This window comes from Phyllobates terribilis, unplaced genomic scaffold (assembly GCF_046119375.1).
Source record: "Phyllobates terribilis strain yellow unplaced genomic scaffold, ASM4611937v1 Scaffold_3__8_contigs__length_932513732, whole genome shotgun sequence".
In the NCBI taxonomy this organism is placed as follows: domain Eukaryota; kingdom Metazoa; phylum Chordata; class Amphibia; order Anura; family Dendrobatidae; genus Phyllobates; species Phyllobates terribilis.
In genome coordinates this window covers 500355114-500372459 of record NW_027362763.1, presented here as the reverse complement: position 1 = coordinate 500372459, position 17346 = coordinate 500355114, and the positions used below count along the sequence as shown (strand labels likewise).

Here is a 17346-nt window from a genome sequence, read left to right as displayed (position 1 = left end):
CTCTGAAGTGTCAACTAAAAATGCTATCCATTCAGCATCCAGATACCTCTTTTCAGGAAGTCAAAGAACTGGACATAGAGGTCCTGGAGGAGAAGCCTCAGTCTGAGACCCAAGAAGATGGAAGGATTAAGCCTGCCTCAGAGTTCCCTCTTTTAAGTCATATTGCTGAGCAAGGAGCCCGGGTTCCACCTTCAGAAGATGAAGCCATGGAACAATGAGGTGGAATAAGATTCTACAGGTGAACAACTGGCTACGTCGATGGTGCCGTCAACAAGGATTTGGATTTCTGGATCACGGAATGAATTACCTATACGATGGACTACTTGCTAGAGATGGGGTGCACCTTACGAAGACTGGAAAACATGTATTTGGAAGTCGCCTTGTTACACTCATCAGGAGAGCTTTAAACTAGAACAATGTGGGAAGGGAAGCAAAAGGCCAGAAAAAGCCATACAGCTGACAAATACTATTGAGATCTCTGCTACTGGAAGTGGAAAGGAAGAACAAAGACAAAACAATTTAAATAATAAAAATATGGGAGGAAGAGAAACCAATCACAAACTAAAATGTTTTTATACAAATGCACAAAGCATGGGCAACAAACAAGGAGAATTGGAACTACTAACGCAGGAAAAGAAATATGATGTCATTGGAATCACTGAAACTTGGTGGGACGATACACATGATTGGAATAAAAGGCTAAAAGGATACAACTTATTTGCAAGAAACAGACTTGATAAACGAGGAGGAGGTGTTGCATTGTATGTTAGAAAAGCGTATATCTGCACAGAGATTGAAGCTTCAGAGACTGGGAGTTCTGTGGAAACTGTTTGGGTAAGAATACAAGGAGAGAACAATGGAAAGGACACCATTGTAGGCATTTACTACAGGCTACCTGGGCAAGCTGAAGATATGGATGAACTCTTTATGTATCAAATGACCAAGTTCTCCAAAAAATATGACGCAGTGGTCATGGGAGATTTCAACTATCCAGACATTTGTTGGGAATCTCTCTCAAGTAAAACTAACAGGTCAAGCAAATTCTTATCCTCTCTTGCTGACAACTTTATCTTCCAAAAGGTAGGGGAGAAAACAAGGGGATCTGCTACTTTGGATCTAATCCTTATAAACAGGGAGGAAATGGTTGAGGAGGTAAAGGTGGCTGGGACCCTAGGAGGCAGCGATCATGCTATTATAGAATTTTGGATAACTAGAGGAGGAAGACATGCGAAGACTCAAACTTCAAGGTTAGATTTTAGAAAGGCAGATTTTAAGAGACTCAGAAAGAGAATAGGAGGGATCCAATGGCTGGATGTCCTTAAGGACAAAAATGTCCAGGAAGGATGGGAAATTTTTAAAAATGAGATTCTCAAAGCACAATCGTTAATAATCCCGAAAAGTAGGAAGAATGGGAAGCATTTAAGGAAACCAGGATGGATGAACACAGAACTTAAACACATGCTAAAAAGAAAGAAAGAAATGTTTATTAAATGGAAAGAGGGAGGCATATCTAAAGAAGATTATAATGCAGTCTGCAGATCCTGTAGGGCACGTATCAGGTTAGCTAAAGCTGACAATGAATTAAGGCTTGCAAGAGATGTCAAAAGCAATAAAAAAGGATTTTGGGGGTATGTCAAAAGTAAAAGAAAAGTCAAAGATGCTATAGGATTTTTACAGGATGAAAATGGAGAAATGGTAAGAGAGGATGTTGAGAAGGCCGAACTTTTTAATTCCTATTTTGCATCTGTTTTCTCTCAGAAAGAAAATGTAACATCAACTGATCTTCACTGTCCTTTTAAAGGAATAGAGGAATCCAAGTTATCTGTAAACAGAAAGATTGTGAGGGAATATTTAGCTAACATAAATGAGTTCAAGTCTCCAGGTCCAGATGAATTACACCCCAGAGTACTGAAGGAGATCGTAGAAGAAATTTTAGAACCACTCTCCATAATCTTTGAAAATTCTTGGAGAACAGGAGAAGTCCCAGAAGACTGGAGAAGAGCAAATGTTGTTCCTATCTTCAAAAAGGGGAAGAAGGTGGACCCAGGGAACTATAGGCCGGTGAGTCTGACTTCTATACCAGGAAAGATCTTTGAACAAATTATTAAACAACATGTATGTAAGTACATGGATAAGAATGAAGTGATTAACCAGAGTCAGCATGGGTTTGTAACTAACAAGTCATGTCAGACTAACTTAATTTCCTTCTATGACAGAATCACTGACTGGGTGGATCAGGGAAATGCTGTAGATATAGTATATCTTGACTTCAGCAAAGCATTTGACAAAGTATCTCACACCATCCTTATTGAAAAAATGACCAAGTATGCAATGGACCAGGCAACTATTAGGTGGATTCATAACTGGCTTAGTGATCGGACTCAAAGGGTGGTTGTAAATGGCTTCACATCCAGCTGGATGAATGTCTCAAGTGGGGTACCACAGGGCTCCGTCCTGGGACCTGTATTGTTCAACATCTTTATCAATGATTTAGATGAAGGAATTGAGGGTAAACTGATTAAATTTGCTGATGACACAAAGCTAGGAGGGATAGCTAATACTAGAGAAGAGAGAGAGAGGATTCAAAAAGACCTAAATAAACTGGAGCAATGGGCAGCAACCAACAGAATGGTTTTTAACAGGGAAAAATGCAAAGTACTACATCTGGGCAATAAAAATGAAAAAAGCATATACAGAATGGGAGGAATAGAGCTAAGCAACAGTACATGTGAAAAAGACTTAGGTATACTAATAGATCATAGACTGAACATGAGTCAACAGTGTGATGCAGCAGCAAAAAAGGCAAATACAATTCTGGGATGTATTAACAGAAGCATACAGTCTAGATCACGTGAAGTCATTATCGGTCTTTACTCCTCTTTGGTCAGACCTCATCTGGAATACTGTGTACAGTTTTGGGCACCACATTTTAAAAAAGACATAGACAAACTGGAGCAAGTTCAGAGAAGAGCGACCAGAATGGTGACTGGTCTGCAAACCATGTCCTATGAGGAACGGTTGCAGGATTTGGGAATGTTTAGCTTGCAAAAAAGAAGACTGAGAGGAGACTTAATAGCTGTCTACAAATATGTCAAGGGCTGTCACATTGTAGAAGGATCATCTTTATTCTCATTTGCACAAGGAAAGACTAGAAGCAATGGGATGAAACTAAATGGGAGGAGACACAGATTAGATATTAGAAAAAACTTTTTGACAGTTAGGGTGATTAATGAGTGGAACAGGCTGCCACGAGAGGTGGTGAGTTCCCCTTCAATGGACGTCTTCAAACAGAGGCTGGACAGACATCTGTCTGAGATGATCTAGTGAATCCTGCTTTGAGCAGGGGGTTGGACCAGATGACCCAGGAGGTCCCTTCCAACTCTACCATTCTATGATTCTATGATTCTATGATTAAGCCACACTAGTCAGTCAAGTCTGTCGTCTTGCTGCAATTCTGGAAAAGGTGATGAAGTGGTTGGAGCGACTGGAGTATCCCTCTAGGCGAGAAAGAGAAGATTCTCCAAGATTAGAATGGGAACGGCCACCTCCAGGACCAAGAGAGAACAGACGTCGACCCCCCAGAGAGGTCTTCAGATACCTGGTACAAGAGTACCCAAAGACTAGAATGTGGATACTGTCATCGATGTGGGTACCAAGAAGAGGATTGCTGGCAGTTAAATGATTATCCCCTGATGCAGCGGGACACTCCTCAGAAGGAGACCTTAAGTCCCGTACATCCAGCCTGGATGCCGAAGTACGTGGGCTCTCGCCCCATGGTTGAAGTCAGCATTAACAAAGTGAGTTTCCCTGCCTTGATTGACACCGGGTCTCAAGTGATCCCTATCCAGCATATGGCATTTGAAAAGTGCTGAAAAGGAGCCCAGCTGACACAACCTCCAAAGTCCTGGCTCTACATCATAGCCACCAATGGAAAATCAGTATCAATAAGAGGCTATTGGGAACCCACACTTCAGATTGAAGAGACCGAACTCACACGGCAAGGGGTATTATTGATCCAAGGTCCAGAAAATGACAACTTTCCTGTGATTCTAGGCACTAATGTTCTCCGAAACTGCTATACCGAAGTGCTGGAAGCCCTACGACAATCCCTGCCAAATGTACCCAAAGACTCTCAGAAGGCTATCCATGACACCATGCAAGTGCTGGCGGCTCAAGAGAAGTTTACCAACAAAAAAGGGGAGATATGCCGCTCCCGCATCAAGGATGCCCAGCCAGTCCAGTTACAACCTGGAACAGAGACTCTGGTGTGGTGTAGAGCCTGCATGGGAGTGTGGGGACGAGACTACGAGGCCCTTGTAGAGCCTCTCTTGATGAGGGATGAACTACCGGTCCTACCAGCAAGAAGTCTAGTTACAGTGTTCAGAGGGCAAGCACCCATTCGTCTGATCAATCTAGGGGACCAACCAGTGGACCTGAAGAAATATTATGCCATAGCCAGCCTGTATAATGTACACCCAGAAGATCTAGTGGAAAGCTCTCTTATGGCTTCACAACAAGCAACCTCAGCAGAGAATGCAGCTGAAGATTCTACCTCGCTGCCCTGGTGGGCCACATTGAATGCTAGCAATGATGCCACTCCAGATGAACAGATCCAAGGAGTAGTAGAGGTAGCCAAACAGCACCAACAAGCCTTCAGCCAACAACCCATAGACTATGGGCAGACCAGTTTAATCCAGAATACCATCCCGACAGGCGACCATATCCCCATCAAGGAAAGGTACAGGCCGGTACCCCCTGCCATGTACCAGCAGGTGAAGAAAATGGTCCAGGACATGAAGACAGCAGATGTGATCAGGGATAGCCACAGTCCGTGGGCCGCCCCCCTTGTTCAAGTGAAGAAAAAAGATGGGACCATACGGTTCTGCGTGGACTATCGCAAAATCAACAATACCACGCATAAAGATGCCTATTCCTTGCCTCGGATAGAGGAATCTCTTACAACTTTAGGGGCCATGGCCTAATTCTCCACTTTAGACCTGACTAGAGGCTACTGGAAAGTTCCTATGGCCCCTGAAGACAAAGAGAAAACTGCCTTCACAAAACCAATGGGCCTCGAAAATTCAATTATATGCTGTTTTGGCTGTGTAATTCCCCAGGGACGTTTCAGAGACTGATGGAAAGGTGTCTTGGACACAGGAATTTTGAAACAGTTCTTCTATACCTGGGTGATATAATAGTGTACTCCAGGATGTATGAGGAACATCTGCAACATCTGGCTGAAGTGTTCCAGACCCTGGCCCAACATGGGTTGAAGATAAAACCTTCCAAGTGCTTCCTCCTGAAGCCTTAAGTGAAGTATTTGGGCTACATTGTGAGTGCTGCCGGAGTCCAGCCAGACCCAGACAAAATAGCTGCAGTGAGAGACTGGCCTGCTCCTACCACAGGCAAGGAAGTGAAGAGTTTTCTGGCATTTGCCAGCTACTATCGGAGATTTATCCCAAAATTTGCCCAGATAGCGGTTCCTCTCCAAGAGCTCCTAAAGGGGCAGACTAAAGGCTGCCAGAAGGCCAGACTCATGGTGGATTGGACTGCTGACAGAGAAGCCGCATCCCAGTTACTGAAAGAGAAGCTGACTGAGCCACTAGTGCTGGGGTATCCAGATTACAGTTTACCCTTTAACCTATACACGGATACCAGCAAAAAAGGCTTAGGAGTAGTGCTTTCTCAGATGCAGGCCTGAGCTGAAAGGGTTACTGCCTATGCCAGTCGTTCACTTAGAGAACCTGAGCAAAATGATCAAAACTATAGCTCCTTCAAGCTGGAATTCCTGGCCCAGTAACTGAGAAATTTAAGGACTATTTGGCTGTGTCACCCTTGACTGTATACACAGATAACTACCCATTGGCGCATCTGAATTCAGCCCATTTGGGAGCTCTGAAGCAGTGATGGGTCTCTCGATTCGCCAACTTCAGTTTTAGTATAAGATACCGGGCCGGCAAGGCCAATGATAATGCCAATGCCTTGTCCAGACCACCTGCTCAGACAGAACTCAAATCCCTGGACGATCAGTGGGAGGATGTGGAGATGCCTGCTTTTTATACCCGGTTCGCTTGGCAGGAAGCCCTGCAGATCAGACAGCAGATTCCTAGGACTATTAGTGCTTCCCAGCCAGATGATTTTATGCCTCCCATTGAAAAGGAGCTCTGGAAGAATCTCCAGGCCAAAAGTAGAGTCATTGGAGAACTACTGGATTACTTGCTGATGCAGAGCTGGGACGTCTCTGGCGGCAGAGAAAATGGCTATTCCTCCAACAGGGCCTATTGCATAGTAGAACCTTGGATCCAGTAACGTATGAGAGAATTTTCCAAGTGGTGGTCCCCAGAAGAGACACTAAAATTGTTCTGGACATGTATCATAACCAATCTGATCATTTTGGGATTCAAAAGAATGAGGCCACTATCAGGCGACGGTTCTATTGGATCAACATGAGAGCTGACATCAGGGCTTGGTGTCAAGAGTGCCCCACCTGTGCTGTGGTCAGGGGTGAAAGGCATAATCAGCTTGCTCCTCTTCATCCTATCTTGAGCAAGAGCCCTTTGGAGCTGATAGCCATCGACCATGTTAAACTGGAGCCTAGTCGGTCTGGGTATACGTATGCTATGACAGTCAATTATCATTACACAAAGTTCATGGTGGCCGTCCCCGTGAGAGACCTTACCGCCAAGACCTCTGCAGCTGCCTTGTGGAAAAGTTCATCTTACCCTATGGTAATCCTAGAAAGATTCTCACCGACCGAGAGTTGGCCTTCGAGTCTCAGTTGTTTTAGGAGCTGGGTGCACTATATAATTGCAAAAGGCTGAGAACAACAGCCTATCATCTGCAGGGAAATGATCTGTGCGAGAAGATGAACCAAACCCTAATTAGCATGCTCAAGGCGGTTCCCACAGACCAGCGAACAGACTGGCCAAGACTTCTGCCGGAACTGGTGTACTCTACAGTAAAACCACGCACTGCTCCATCGGATACACACCTTACTATCTGATGGGAGGCATGGACACTTGACATTGCTTTGGATATCTGTGGACCAGACTCAGAGCCTCTCCTTCCTCAGTCTGATTGGGTCAAAGAGCACCAGAGACGGTTGGAAGATGCCAGAGAAATTGTGGACTCTAGAATTGAGAAGGCCCAACAAAGACAGAAGCAAAACTTTAACCGTTATGCCAGTGCCGAGCCCTTGCAGTCAGGGGATCAAGAACAATCACCAGATCAGTAAGCTAGATAGCAGATGGGAGCATGAGCCATATGTAATTAGGGACAGTCTCTCTCCTGAAGTCTACCTGATTTATCGAGAGGATCGAGGTACCCAAAAAGTTCACCGTAACCGGTTGAAAAAGTGCCTGCAAGAGCCCATTCCTCAGCAACTATCAAGAGAAAATGAGCCAACTGGGCCATTGTCTTTTTCAAGGGGGTCTCCCTTCGAGATGTCTTCTTTACCTGACCCACTTCAATTGTCCATGTTGCCCCAGATCTTGATGAGGATACCTATATCGACAACCACCGTTTGGGCGGGGTCTCCGCAGAAACCTCTTGCCCCTTCTCCACCTTCATTTGAGGATATTGTCTCTCCAGAGAAACAGGTTGCTTTGCTTAGAAACTCTAAACCTGCAAGAAGTCCACTTCTGGTGGAGAATTCTTGGGACAATCTGCGAAGGTCTCAAAGGGAGAACAAGGGACAACTTCCCTCTTATCTGCACAATTATGAGTTGTCCTAAGAGCAGAAGGAAGTTCCTCTTCCTCCAAACCCTAGACCTAAAGTCTAGAGTCACCTCTTCAACGATAAATACCTTATCCTACTGTTGTGTAACGTTTGAAACCATGTGCCCAAGGAAAGGACTCAGATGAATACTTGAGCTCCCCGTGATCCTGTTTTTCACTGGAAAGCACCCTGTTCGTGGTCTTTCTGATTTTACATGTTAACCCAAGTCATTCTGTTCAAGCACTTGTGCCCATTGTGTAGACTCCTTCTGCAATGTGATGGTTTTTAAAATGCATTACACTTCTCCAAAAGATTCATTGCACAGAAAGATAGGACTCATTGCTTTTAAAACTATGGATTTTTTGCTAACTATACGTTTTGTAGAATAGCTAGGCTTTGCAGGTCCTAAATAAGAAGAAACCATGGTTCCAGTGCTGAATGTCTCAAGTGTTCCAGAGAGCGACTCCCACAAAAAAGCCCTGTCTCTGAGGATTGATGTGTAATGGTTTTATTTCACTGTGTAGCTAGAATCCTAGGAAATGTACTTAAGTTGCATGTACCCTTAACCAGATGTCTCCTTAAATGAAGCTGGAGCCAGTGGATAATGTGCCTCGGGTAATATGTGTTGTGCATCAGTGAGACTTACACACTAGGTCACAGGCAGGCACAAATATACACTCGAAGTTATCAAGGTGATAAAAAGGTTCAGAGTAATTACAGGCCTTGATTAAATTGAAGGGATAACTGTATCAGGACACCCTTCTAATGTTAGATTGGTTCAACTGGTTAAGTGGTTGGGATAACCATGCCCCCACACTCTTTGTGTTCTTAAGAGCTCAAAGATGTGAGGAGTCTGCTAGACTAGTCTTTGCCATAGGACACTGATATTAGTAGGAAATACACTTTAGTCAAAGCCTAGTCAGGGAACTGGGTATGAGTTTGTGGCACTTAGCATACATGGGAGCCACATGCAGCATGAAGAGTAGAACTCAAGTGAAGTTCCAGAACACTAGTAACCAGACTTTCCAAAAGTTACACTATGAGAAGACAAAGGCATTCTCTTCAGGTATACATCACCCATCATCTATTTAGCTAAGACCTCTTAGACAAGCCAGGGGCAGCTTGGTTCTTCTTCAAGGTATGTACTGACCCAAAAGTGGCCATTACAAACATTTCTGCATATTAGCCTGTGGAATAAGTCATACTTTGATGTATTGCCTGGTGTAATTTTGTTAAAGTAAATGTAAATTGTTGCGCTGTAATAGCACTGGAGACCAGAAGGTGGTGGTATAAGGGTCGGCAATGGACTGTATTGGTTGTATTGGAGGATGTTTGATCAACATCGTCTATAGTCTGGTCACTATGGTGACCAGGGGGCAGTTGGCAGTTGGCGGTTAGAGAGTGTCAAGCCTGTCTAGAGGTGAGGCATAGGGTACAAGTGCAGCTAGGATTAAGTACCTTGCCAGACAGTCTTTTTAGAGCCCACTGCAGCAAGGCCAAGCCTTTTACCTTGTCAGAACATCAGTCCCGTTGCCATTCAGCCAGTAACTGTATGGAAAAACAGTGTTGCAGCTAAATGCTGGAGAAGCTGTGATTCCTTGATCTGTGATGCAGTAAACCATTTGAACTGTTCATACAATGTCTGGTCTACTTTCTTCCTACCTGCCTCTAAATCCTTTAGATGTACCCTATGAATGGGTCTGGAGCACTCGGCACCTACGTCTGGGCCTAATAGTGCCTCCTGGCACTACTACTCTGGTACATTACATCTGCTACAATTAGAAATGGAGGGAATTGATTTGCAGGACCCTTTCCACTTGTCAAGTCAGTAATCCGTGGCCACCGCATGTGTCTCACGCCATACTGACTAATCAACAGAGGAGCCCGGGAAGCTGTCAGGTCAGAGGCATCTTGCACGGTTGCCTTACAGTGACAACAGATTGATGTGGCAATTGGACCAGGTCAGCAATTTGCACTATCATTACCAACCCCAACTGCAACACTACAGGAAATTGATGGTCTAATATTAAGCTCAGCCACAGGCTGGGCTTCAAAGTCTGAGCATCATAAGAGAATCCTAGGTGCTAAGCAGGTCCACAGCAGCCTCCAGCTGCCAAGACAACCAATTTACACCCCTTAATCACATTGTGAGGGGGCAGTGATGGGTTGGTGCACACACACACCAGTCAAGTGCACCACCAGTGACTGACAGTGGCATCTAAATGGAGAAAACACCAGCAATTGGAGCTAGCTCTGATCTCTGCTGTTACAGGTAGATGTCACTTGTATAATACAGTCGATTTCTGCCAGTTATGGAGCAGGCTCAGCTCCATACATGTGCACCTTGACTGTCATATACCGTTACGTCAGGGTGCACAGTTGGGTTAAAACTATACTGAAATAGCTCAAATCAGAGCACAATATTCATATTAATGGTCTGTTGACTGAGTTTTTAAAATGCATTAAATACATTTTCAAGTTCTGTCTAAATTTCTTTTCATCCTAAATTGGTGGTTTGAATTCTTCAAGTGGATAAAATGCTTTTATGCTTTCAGAGGTAAAATGTGCCGTGTTGATTCTGCAGTCATCTCAACAAGTATAATCTCTCTTAAGATGAAATGTGATACAGAATCTGCGAGGACAGAAAAATATAATGGCAGGGGTTAAGAGCATACAAGTATGAATAAACAGAATTGAGATTTATTTTATGTTAGTTTGCCATAAAAAAAAAGAATGAATAGTCGTCTCTGTTCTCTGTATCTTGGCTACTTGATGGACTAGACATTGCAAAACTTTTATTACTGATGACATCTAGTGGGCAGATTTTATAATGCAAAGACAATCCGTATGTTCACAGGGTGATACCTAATACAGGTGCTTCTCACAAAAGTTCTTCAATACAAAAAGTGAAACACATATATTATAGCCAGCAAATTCGCCTGACCTTAACCCCATAGAGAATATATTATAGAGAATCTATGGGGTATTGTCAACAGGAAGATGAGAGACACCAGACCCAACAATGCAGACGAGCTGAAGGCTGCTATCAAAGCAACCTGGGCTTCCATAACACCTCAGCAGTGCCACAGGCTGATCGCCTCCATGCCACGCCACATTGATGCAGTAATTGATGCAAAAGGAGCCCGACCAAGTATTGAGTGCATTTACTGAACATACATTTCAATAGGTCAACATTTCGGATTTTAAAATAATTTTTCAAGCTGGTGTGATAAAGTATTCTAATTTACTGAGATAATGACTTTTGTGTTTTCATTGGCTGTAAGCCATAATCATCAACATTAACCGAAATAAACACTTGAATAGATCACTCTGTGTGTAATGACTCTATATAATATATGAGTTTCACTTTTTGCATTGAAGACCTGAAATAAATTAACTTTTTGATGATATTCTAATTTAGTGAGAAGCAACTGTATGTCTTTTGCTGCTGATAGCTGAGAATAAAACCAGCTTACAACCTAATAGTCAACATCTAATTATCTAATTTAAAAAAACAAACTACTTTTGGTAATTTACATTAATTGAGAAATATTTGAGTCTTTCTACACTGTGGAGTCTCTAGTGGAACGTAGTTACGGATCTTAGGCTCTGGTCACTTACTTCTTCTAATTTTACCTCCATAAACAGGGACATCATTAGGGAGCTGGGGCAATGGTTACTCCCCATAGCTGCTTTCACCTCCCTGAGCCAAGATATCATCAGTGACATTTGTTTCAGGGGCTGAGCTCTGCTACACTGAGCATGCGCCAGTTGTCAATTCCAGCGTATGCTCTCCCTGCTCACTGTGCTGTCCACCTTTCATCATGCACTGGTAGTGCACTTGCTAACCAGCTCATTATTTCTCTTTACTGAGAATCCGCTAGTTTACAATGCCAACGCATGCCCAGTATGTTTCCTCTCCGCACCACAATCGCTGTCTTTTAAAAGCCTCTGAGGAAGAGTGCTGCCAGTATGCATTGAAAGGGAGAGAGCATACCGAGCATGCATCACAATTTATACTTGGCTCATCTTCAGTAGAATAAAGATAAGACCAGCCATTGAAACAGACATCACTGACAATGTCCAGTTTCAGGGCCAGGAAAGCAGCTGTGGGAAGCGATTTCACTACCAGCCCTTGATGACGTCCCATTTTAGTTCTAAGAAGGGAGAGTAACCATAACCTCAGCCCCTGGATGATGCTCCATTTGAGACTCCCAAGTGCATGCAACGTTATTGGAAGTTAAAAAATATTCTCACACAGGAAGTGCAAAGAATGTTAAGGAATTTTCAATTGATATAAATTACACAAATGGTTAGATTTTTAAATTAGATAGACATGGACTGTTAAGTTTTGGGCAAACCCTTTAAAGGGACTCTGTCAGCACAGAATGACTGTTCAAGTTAAGTTTCACCACTCTGTGCTTCACGGCGGAGCCATTGATTTAAATACACCTTCCCACCTGCTTGTTGTCCCTCTGTCTCACCCTCCCTCCTTATTTGATCAACAACTCTGGCTACACAGAGCCAAAAAAGAGTAGTGATAGAGAGAAAACAAGCAGGTCGGAAGGTGTATATAAATGATTGGCCTCGCCATGATGCACCGAGTGGCGAGACTTAGTTTGAACAGTCATTCTGTGTTGACAGAGTCCCTTTAATTGTATCAATTCATAGAATATCAAGTCCATTACATTCATCCAACGAATTTCAAACAGTTTGTTCTTACTCATGGCATCATTGGCCGAATGTACTAGACGTGATTTTTATTAACTGATGCAATAGAGGTGGAAGTACTCTGAGCTATCTGGGATGTGCGCTGGACTGACCACTACAGTTTCTATGTCTTGATAAATACAGACTACACACCAGGGGCGGACATATCATTGGTGCAACCTGTGCAGCTGCACAGGGGCCCAAGAGGTAAGAGGGCCCATTTCTACCTCCAAAGCAGGTGCAATTTTACATTTTTAGGAGCTCTTGGGCTGCAAAGGGCCCATATATTGTTCTTGCATAGGGGCCCTTTTCTGTGTGTGCCCGCCAGTGCTACATACAATCCCTGAATAGTATCTAATACTGTAATAATAAAGTCAACAAAAAGGTGAGAGATGATCTTTTTCTTGTTTATTATTTTACACTTTCTTTGGATTTAACAAACTTTTCCCATAGATAAAATGACTTGGTCTCATTTGGGTTGATGTTAGCAAATGTATTAACGCCAAACTTATTTTTGCTCAATTAAGATCTCTTCCTTTTCTGAGTTCTGTGGACAGACTTTTTCAGAACAGTTTTTAGATACTTCACAACTGTTATACCCTTAATTTTGGAAAATAAAATTTTGATTAATAAAATTATCTTTTTCCTGTAACTCTTTTATCTCACATTTTGAAACACAGTTCTCCTTAAAGAAAATTTGAGGTGTCCTCCATGGAATTATGTATTTTAAAGTTCGAAATGCAGCGTATGTAGGAGGAGGCATCAACATGTTGTATTGCACAAACTTGTTTTTTTTTGCATAATTTCTCACAACTGTCTGGGGTATCAAAGCTCACTACATAATTCTTGTAGTAATTGTGGAAGTCAACACTTCTTGGCTTTTGAAATCTTCCAATAAGTTCTTGCAAACTTTCAGGACATAGATCCTGTATGTTGTACTCTTTGGTCATAATATATTCCAGCTTCCACATGGCTTCTTTTCTTAGGTTTGCATCAGTAAGATTTAAGTAGTAATGCCAGAGGTCCTAAAAAAACAGCAATAAAAATATTAGAAACTTAAAGCTGACCTGTTAAAATGATATTGATATGAATAGCAGTGCTCATTGCTCCCATGAAACAAAGGAGCCCACCTCCTGCCACTCCTTCAATTAATGCAGTTTCACTTACACAATGAGTGTGAGGCTGCAGCTGCACACCCCTCCTCCCTCTTCCTCCTTTTATAATTTTTAGCAATTGGAGATTGGTGGGGGCTGCTGATCATTTACATAAAGCAGATGCCCCTTCACCTAATAAAATGTACTACAAATATAATATAATATATTTAAGGATTAATGATAGGATTGCTATTAATATTTAGATGGTAATATCTAATATGTTTGGAGGTTGTGTCAGGAAGGTGTAATGCTAATATTTGTTTTGTACTTTGTTATTTTTAGGTTAATATCTAATATCCATAAAAGACTACATTTGACTAGTGGTTATGGGACTTTTACACATACAGACATCTAATCAGTTTCTGTCTATTCAGACCAATGTCAATTTAATATATATTCCTATCAAAAAATGGAGACCTCTACTTCACAAATTCTATTTTTTGATAGGAATATATGGTAGTTTTTTCTGGAGATACTACAAATAATAATAAAATAATTGGTTGGCCCATTTATTGATTATTTATTTAATATCGATTTAAATTGGTGTATAAATAACCTCAGTAAATTTGTATTCTATGCCAGAATGCTGATCTAATATGTAAAATGTAGAATAAGAATGATTGTCATGTCTGAAGGACATTTAAAAGATAAGTAAAAGACAGATTCATTTTAGGAAAGAAAATGATTTTATTTCAGGACAATCACAAGAAGTATAACAGAATTAGTTCAAAACTAACAAAATACACTACAGTATATGAACAAAAGTATTGGGATCCCTACACATAGCATCTACCGGAACTTTAATGATTTCAAATTCTACAACCTCTCTTCCCAAAAAGTTGGGATGCTGTCTAAAATGTAAAGAAAACAAGAATGTAGTAATTTGGAAATCTCTTCTAGCCATATTTTATTCACAACAGAACATAAAATACGTATCAGAAGGTGAAAGTTAGAGATCTTTCCATTTCATTTGAAAAAAATAACTAATTTAGAAATTGTTTCCTTTGCGACACCTTACAGTTTTAAAGCCATCATTTGCAAAAAACATTTATCTAGGTCCCATCACTCCAAAATATAGAGTTCCAGTAGTCTTCATATTTTTCAGCAAGGGCCCTGACATATTGTAAACGGTCATTTTGTGCATGAGGTTTAGGAGAGGCTTCTTTCATGAACAACATCCATGTATGCAATTCCTGAGCAGTGTACACCATATTGTGTCTCAAAAAACACTCACCCCATTTTTGATTTCTACTTCTTTATCTAACTGCAGTGAACTTGCATATTTATTTTCTTCAACCGTTCTCAACAGAAGACTCCCCTGTTTAGGTGTTAACTTCCATAGTTACCCTGGACATCTCTGTGAGATTTCTGTCCTAAATTTTTGGATCACTTTTGCTGCAGTATTTTGACTGATAAGTAATAATTTTCTGAACTTCTTGTAGCCTTCACCTCTCTTGTGTAAAAAAATATTTTCTTTGTCAGGTCTTGTGACATTTCTCTTCTATGTGGTGCTATTGCTGACAGCTTGAAATGTGAAGTGGTTTTCTTTATTAACATCATTTTACAGACAACTGTCTGCTGGACACCTGTTTACTAAACAATTAGATTTACCTGTGGTTGAATTCTTGTTAAGGCTGTGTGCCCACGATGCGTTTTTTTAAGCGTTTCCGCAGCAGCAAAAACGCTGCAGAAACGCTTAAAAAACGCATGGTAGAAGGCCTGCCATGTTCCCCAATGATAATCCGCATGTGCTGTGCACATGCTGCGGAAATTTCCGCTGCGGATTATCATTGCGGAAAAAAACGCAGCACTACCAATTATTTTGCGGAAGTGCTGCGTTTTTGCCGCCATTGACTTGCATTAGACCGCATGGATTACGCATCACTGCATTAGTAGATGCGCATTCCATGCGTTCTAATGTGCGGATGGTACCCAGGTCTAGAGAAGAGGAGACTCTCCTCCGGACCTGGGTACCATTGAAAACTGTAAAAAAAAGAATAAAACAAAAAATAAATATATACTTACCTTCTGGCGGCCCGCGGTGTGCTCCTCCTTGCTTGGCAGCAGTTCGCGATGGAATGAAGGACCTGCGCTGACGTCAGAGTCATGTGACGGGTCACGCAACGCTGACGTCGGCAGGTCCTTCACTCTACCACTGCCAGCAGCCGGGACGGAGGGAATCAAGACAGCGCGGGCCATCGGAGGGTAAGTATACATTTATTTTTTTATTTTTTGACATTCTCTCGGGTCACAGTATATAAATACATGCCGTTTGCATGCTTGGCAGCAGTTCTTGATGGAATGAAGAACCTGCGCTGACGTCAGAGTCATGTGACGGGTCACGCGACGCTGACATCGGCAGGTCCTTCACTCTACCGCTGCCGGCAGCCGGGACGGAGGGGATCAAGACAGCGCGGGCCATCGGAGGGTAAGTATACATTTATTTTTTTATTTTTTGACATTCTCTCGGGTCACAGTATATAAATCAATGCCGTTTGCATGGATTTATATAGTGTCACCAAGTTGACAAGCACTTTCCAAGTGATGCTAAAATCGCTTGGAAAGGGCTTGTCAACCCGCATGCGGAAACGCATGTGAAGAACACTTCACAGCCGCATGTCCCTGGCAGGAAAACGCATGTACAATCCGCATGTACAATCCGCATGCGTTTTTTCTGCCAGGGAGATGCAGAAACGCTCAGGAAAAAATCCAGAGCATTTCTGCATCGTGGGCACATAGACTAATTGTATCTTTGTAGTCTAAACTTTAGCTCTGCTCCTAAGACTTTTATTGGGGTGTATTCATTTTTGCAACATGGTCTTGAATGAATTTGTTCGGAAAATTACCTTTTTGTGTGTAAAAAATAACAAATCTTGTTAGCAATCAATGGCCCACATTTGTGGTAGTATGTTGTAACACGGTATCCCATAGACAATGTTGATTCTGAAAGGAAACTATAGGTTTCTTGACATTTCTCTTTATGCTGAACAATGTATTGTGAGTATAGGTAACAACTTACCTTTAAGCTGTAGCTATTAGTATCATATTGATACAAGCGGAATCCTGGATTATTTGAATCCTGTTCACTGGCGGACTTAATAGGTGTTACAGCTGGTGCAACAAATGCAGATCCAACTGGCTTGTCTGCAAAATAATAATGAATTAGTAATGGATGTGTCCAGAAGTTATCCAGATCTGTGTGGCTCAAGAATCATGGCATTCAGTTTGGAAATATGGCACTCTTGGAAAGTTTGGTGCTAGGATAGGATCCCACCTTGTAGTTTAATAATGTAGAAAGAATCTGGCATTCATAGGCAAATGAAAATAAATGCTTTTATTTTTGCATAATCCAATTCACAGTGTATCACCTATGATGTTTTGGTCTACTCTAAACATTCATCAGACATTCAGAATACCACAATGAGATATACAGAATAACAATGTACTAACAAAAACTAGTAAGCTCAAAGTACCTATTTAGACTTTTTGGCTCTAAAGTATGAAGCTATGGATCTGAAGCGCCTCTTTCTTTTTCAACTGCTAAATACGGTCATCTCCCATTCTAAATCGGGGAACAGGTTCTAACACTTGGAATCTGACAGTAGGATCAACCCTCCTAAGCTGACAATATGGGCATGAAGCTCATAGGAAGCTGAATAAAATGATACCTTGATATCTGTGATCCGATGTCTTATTCCAGAGAAATCCATGTTTTTCTTATATGTAAATGACCTCTCCAAGGCTATGGGGAGGACTTTCCAGAAA

General features: G+C 41.9%; 1 protein-coding gene across 1 annotated transcript in view; it reads right to left on the bottom strand.

Annotated features, from left to right (window-relative positions):
• Positions 1-10395: 10395 nt before the first annotated feature.
• SMPDL3A (sphingomyelin phosphodiesterase acid like 3A) overlaps positions 10396-17346 on the bottom strand; it is a 68298-nt gene continuing 61347 nt past the window's right edge. The window contains exons 7-8 of the mRNA XM_073675953.1: positions 16601-16725; positions 10396-13452 (exon numbers count right to left, since the gene is read on the bottom strand). Of these exons, the coding sequence (XP_073532054.1) occupies positions 13114-13452; positions 16601-16725 (464 nt within the window). The 3' untranslated portion in view covers positions 10396-13113. The remainder of the gene's footprint in view (positions 13453-16600; positions 16726-17346) is intronic.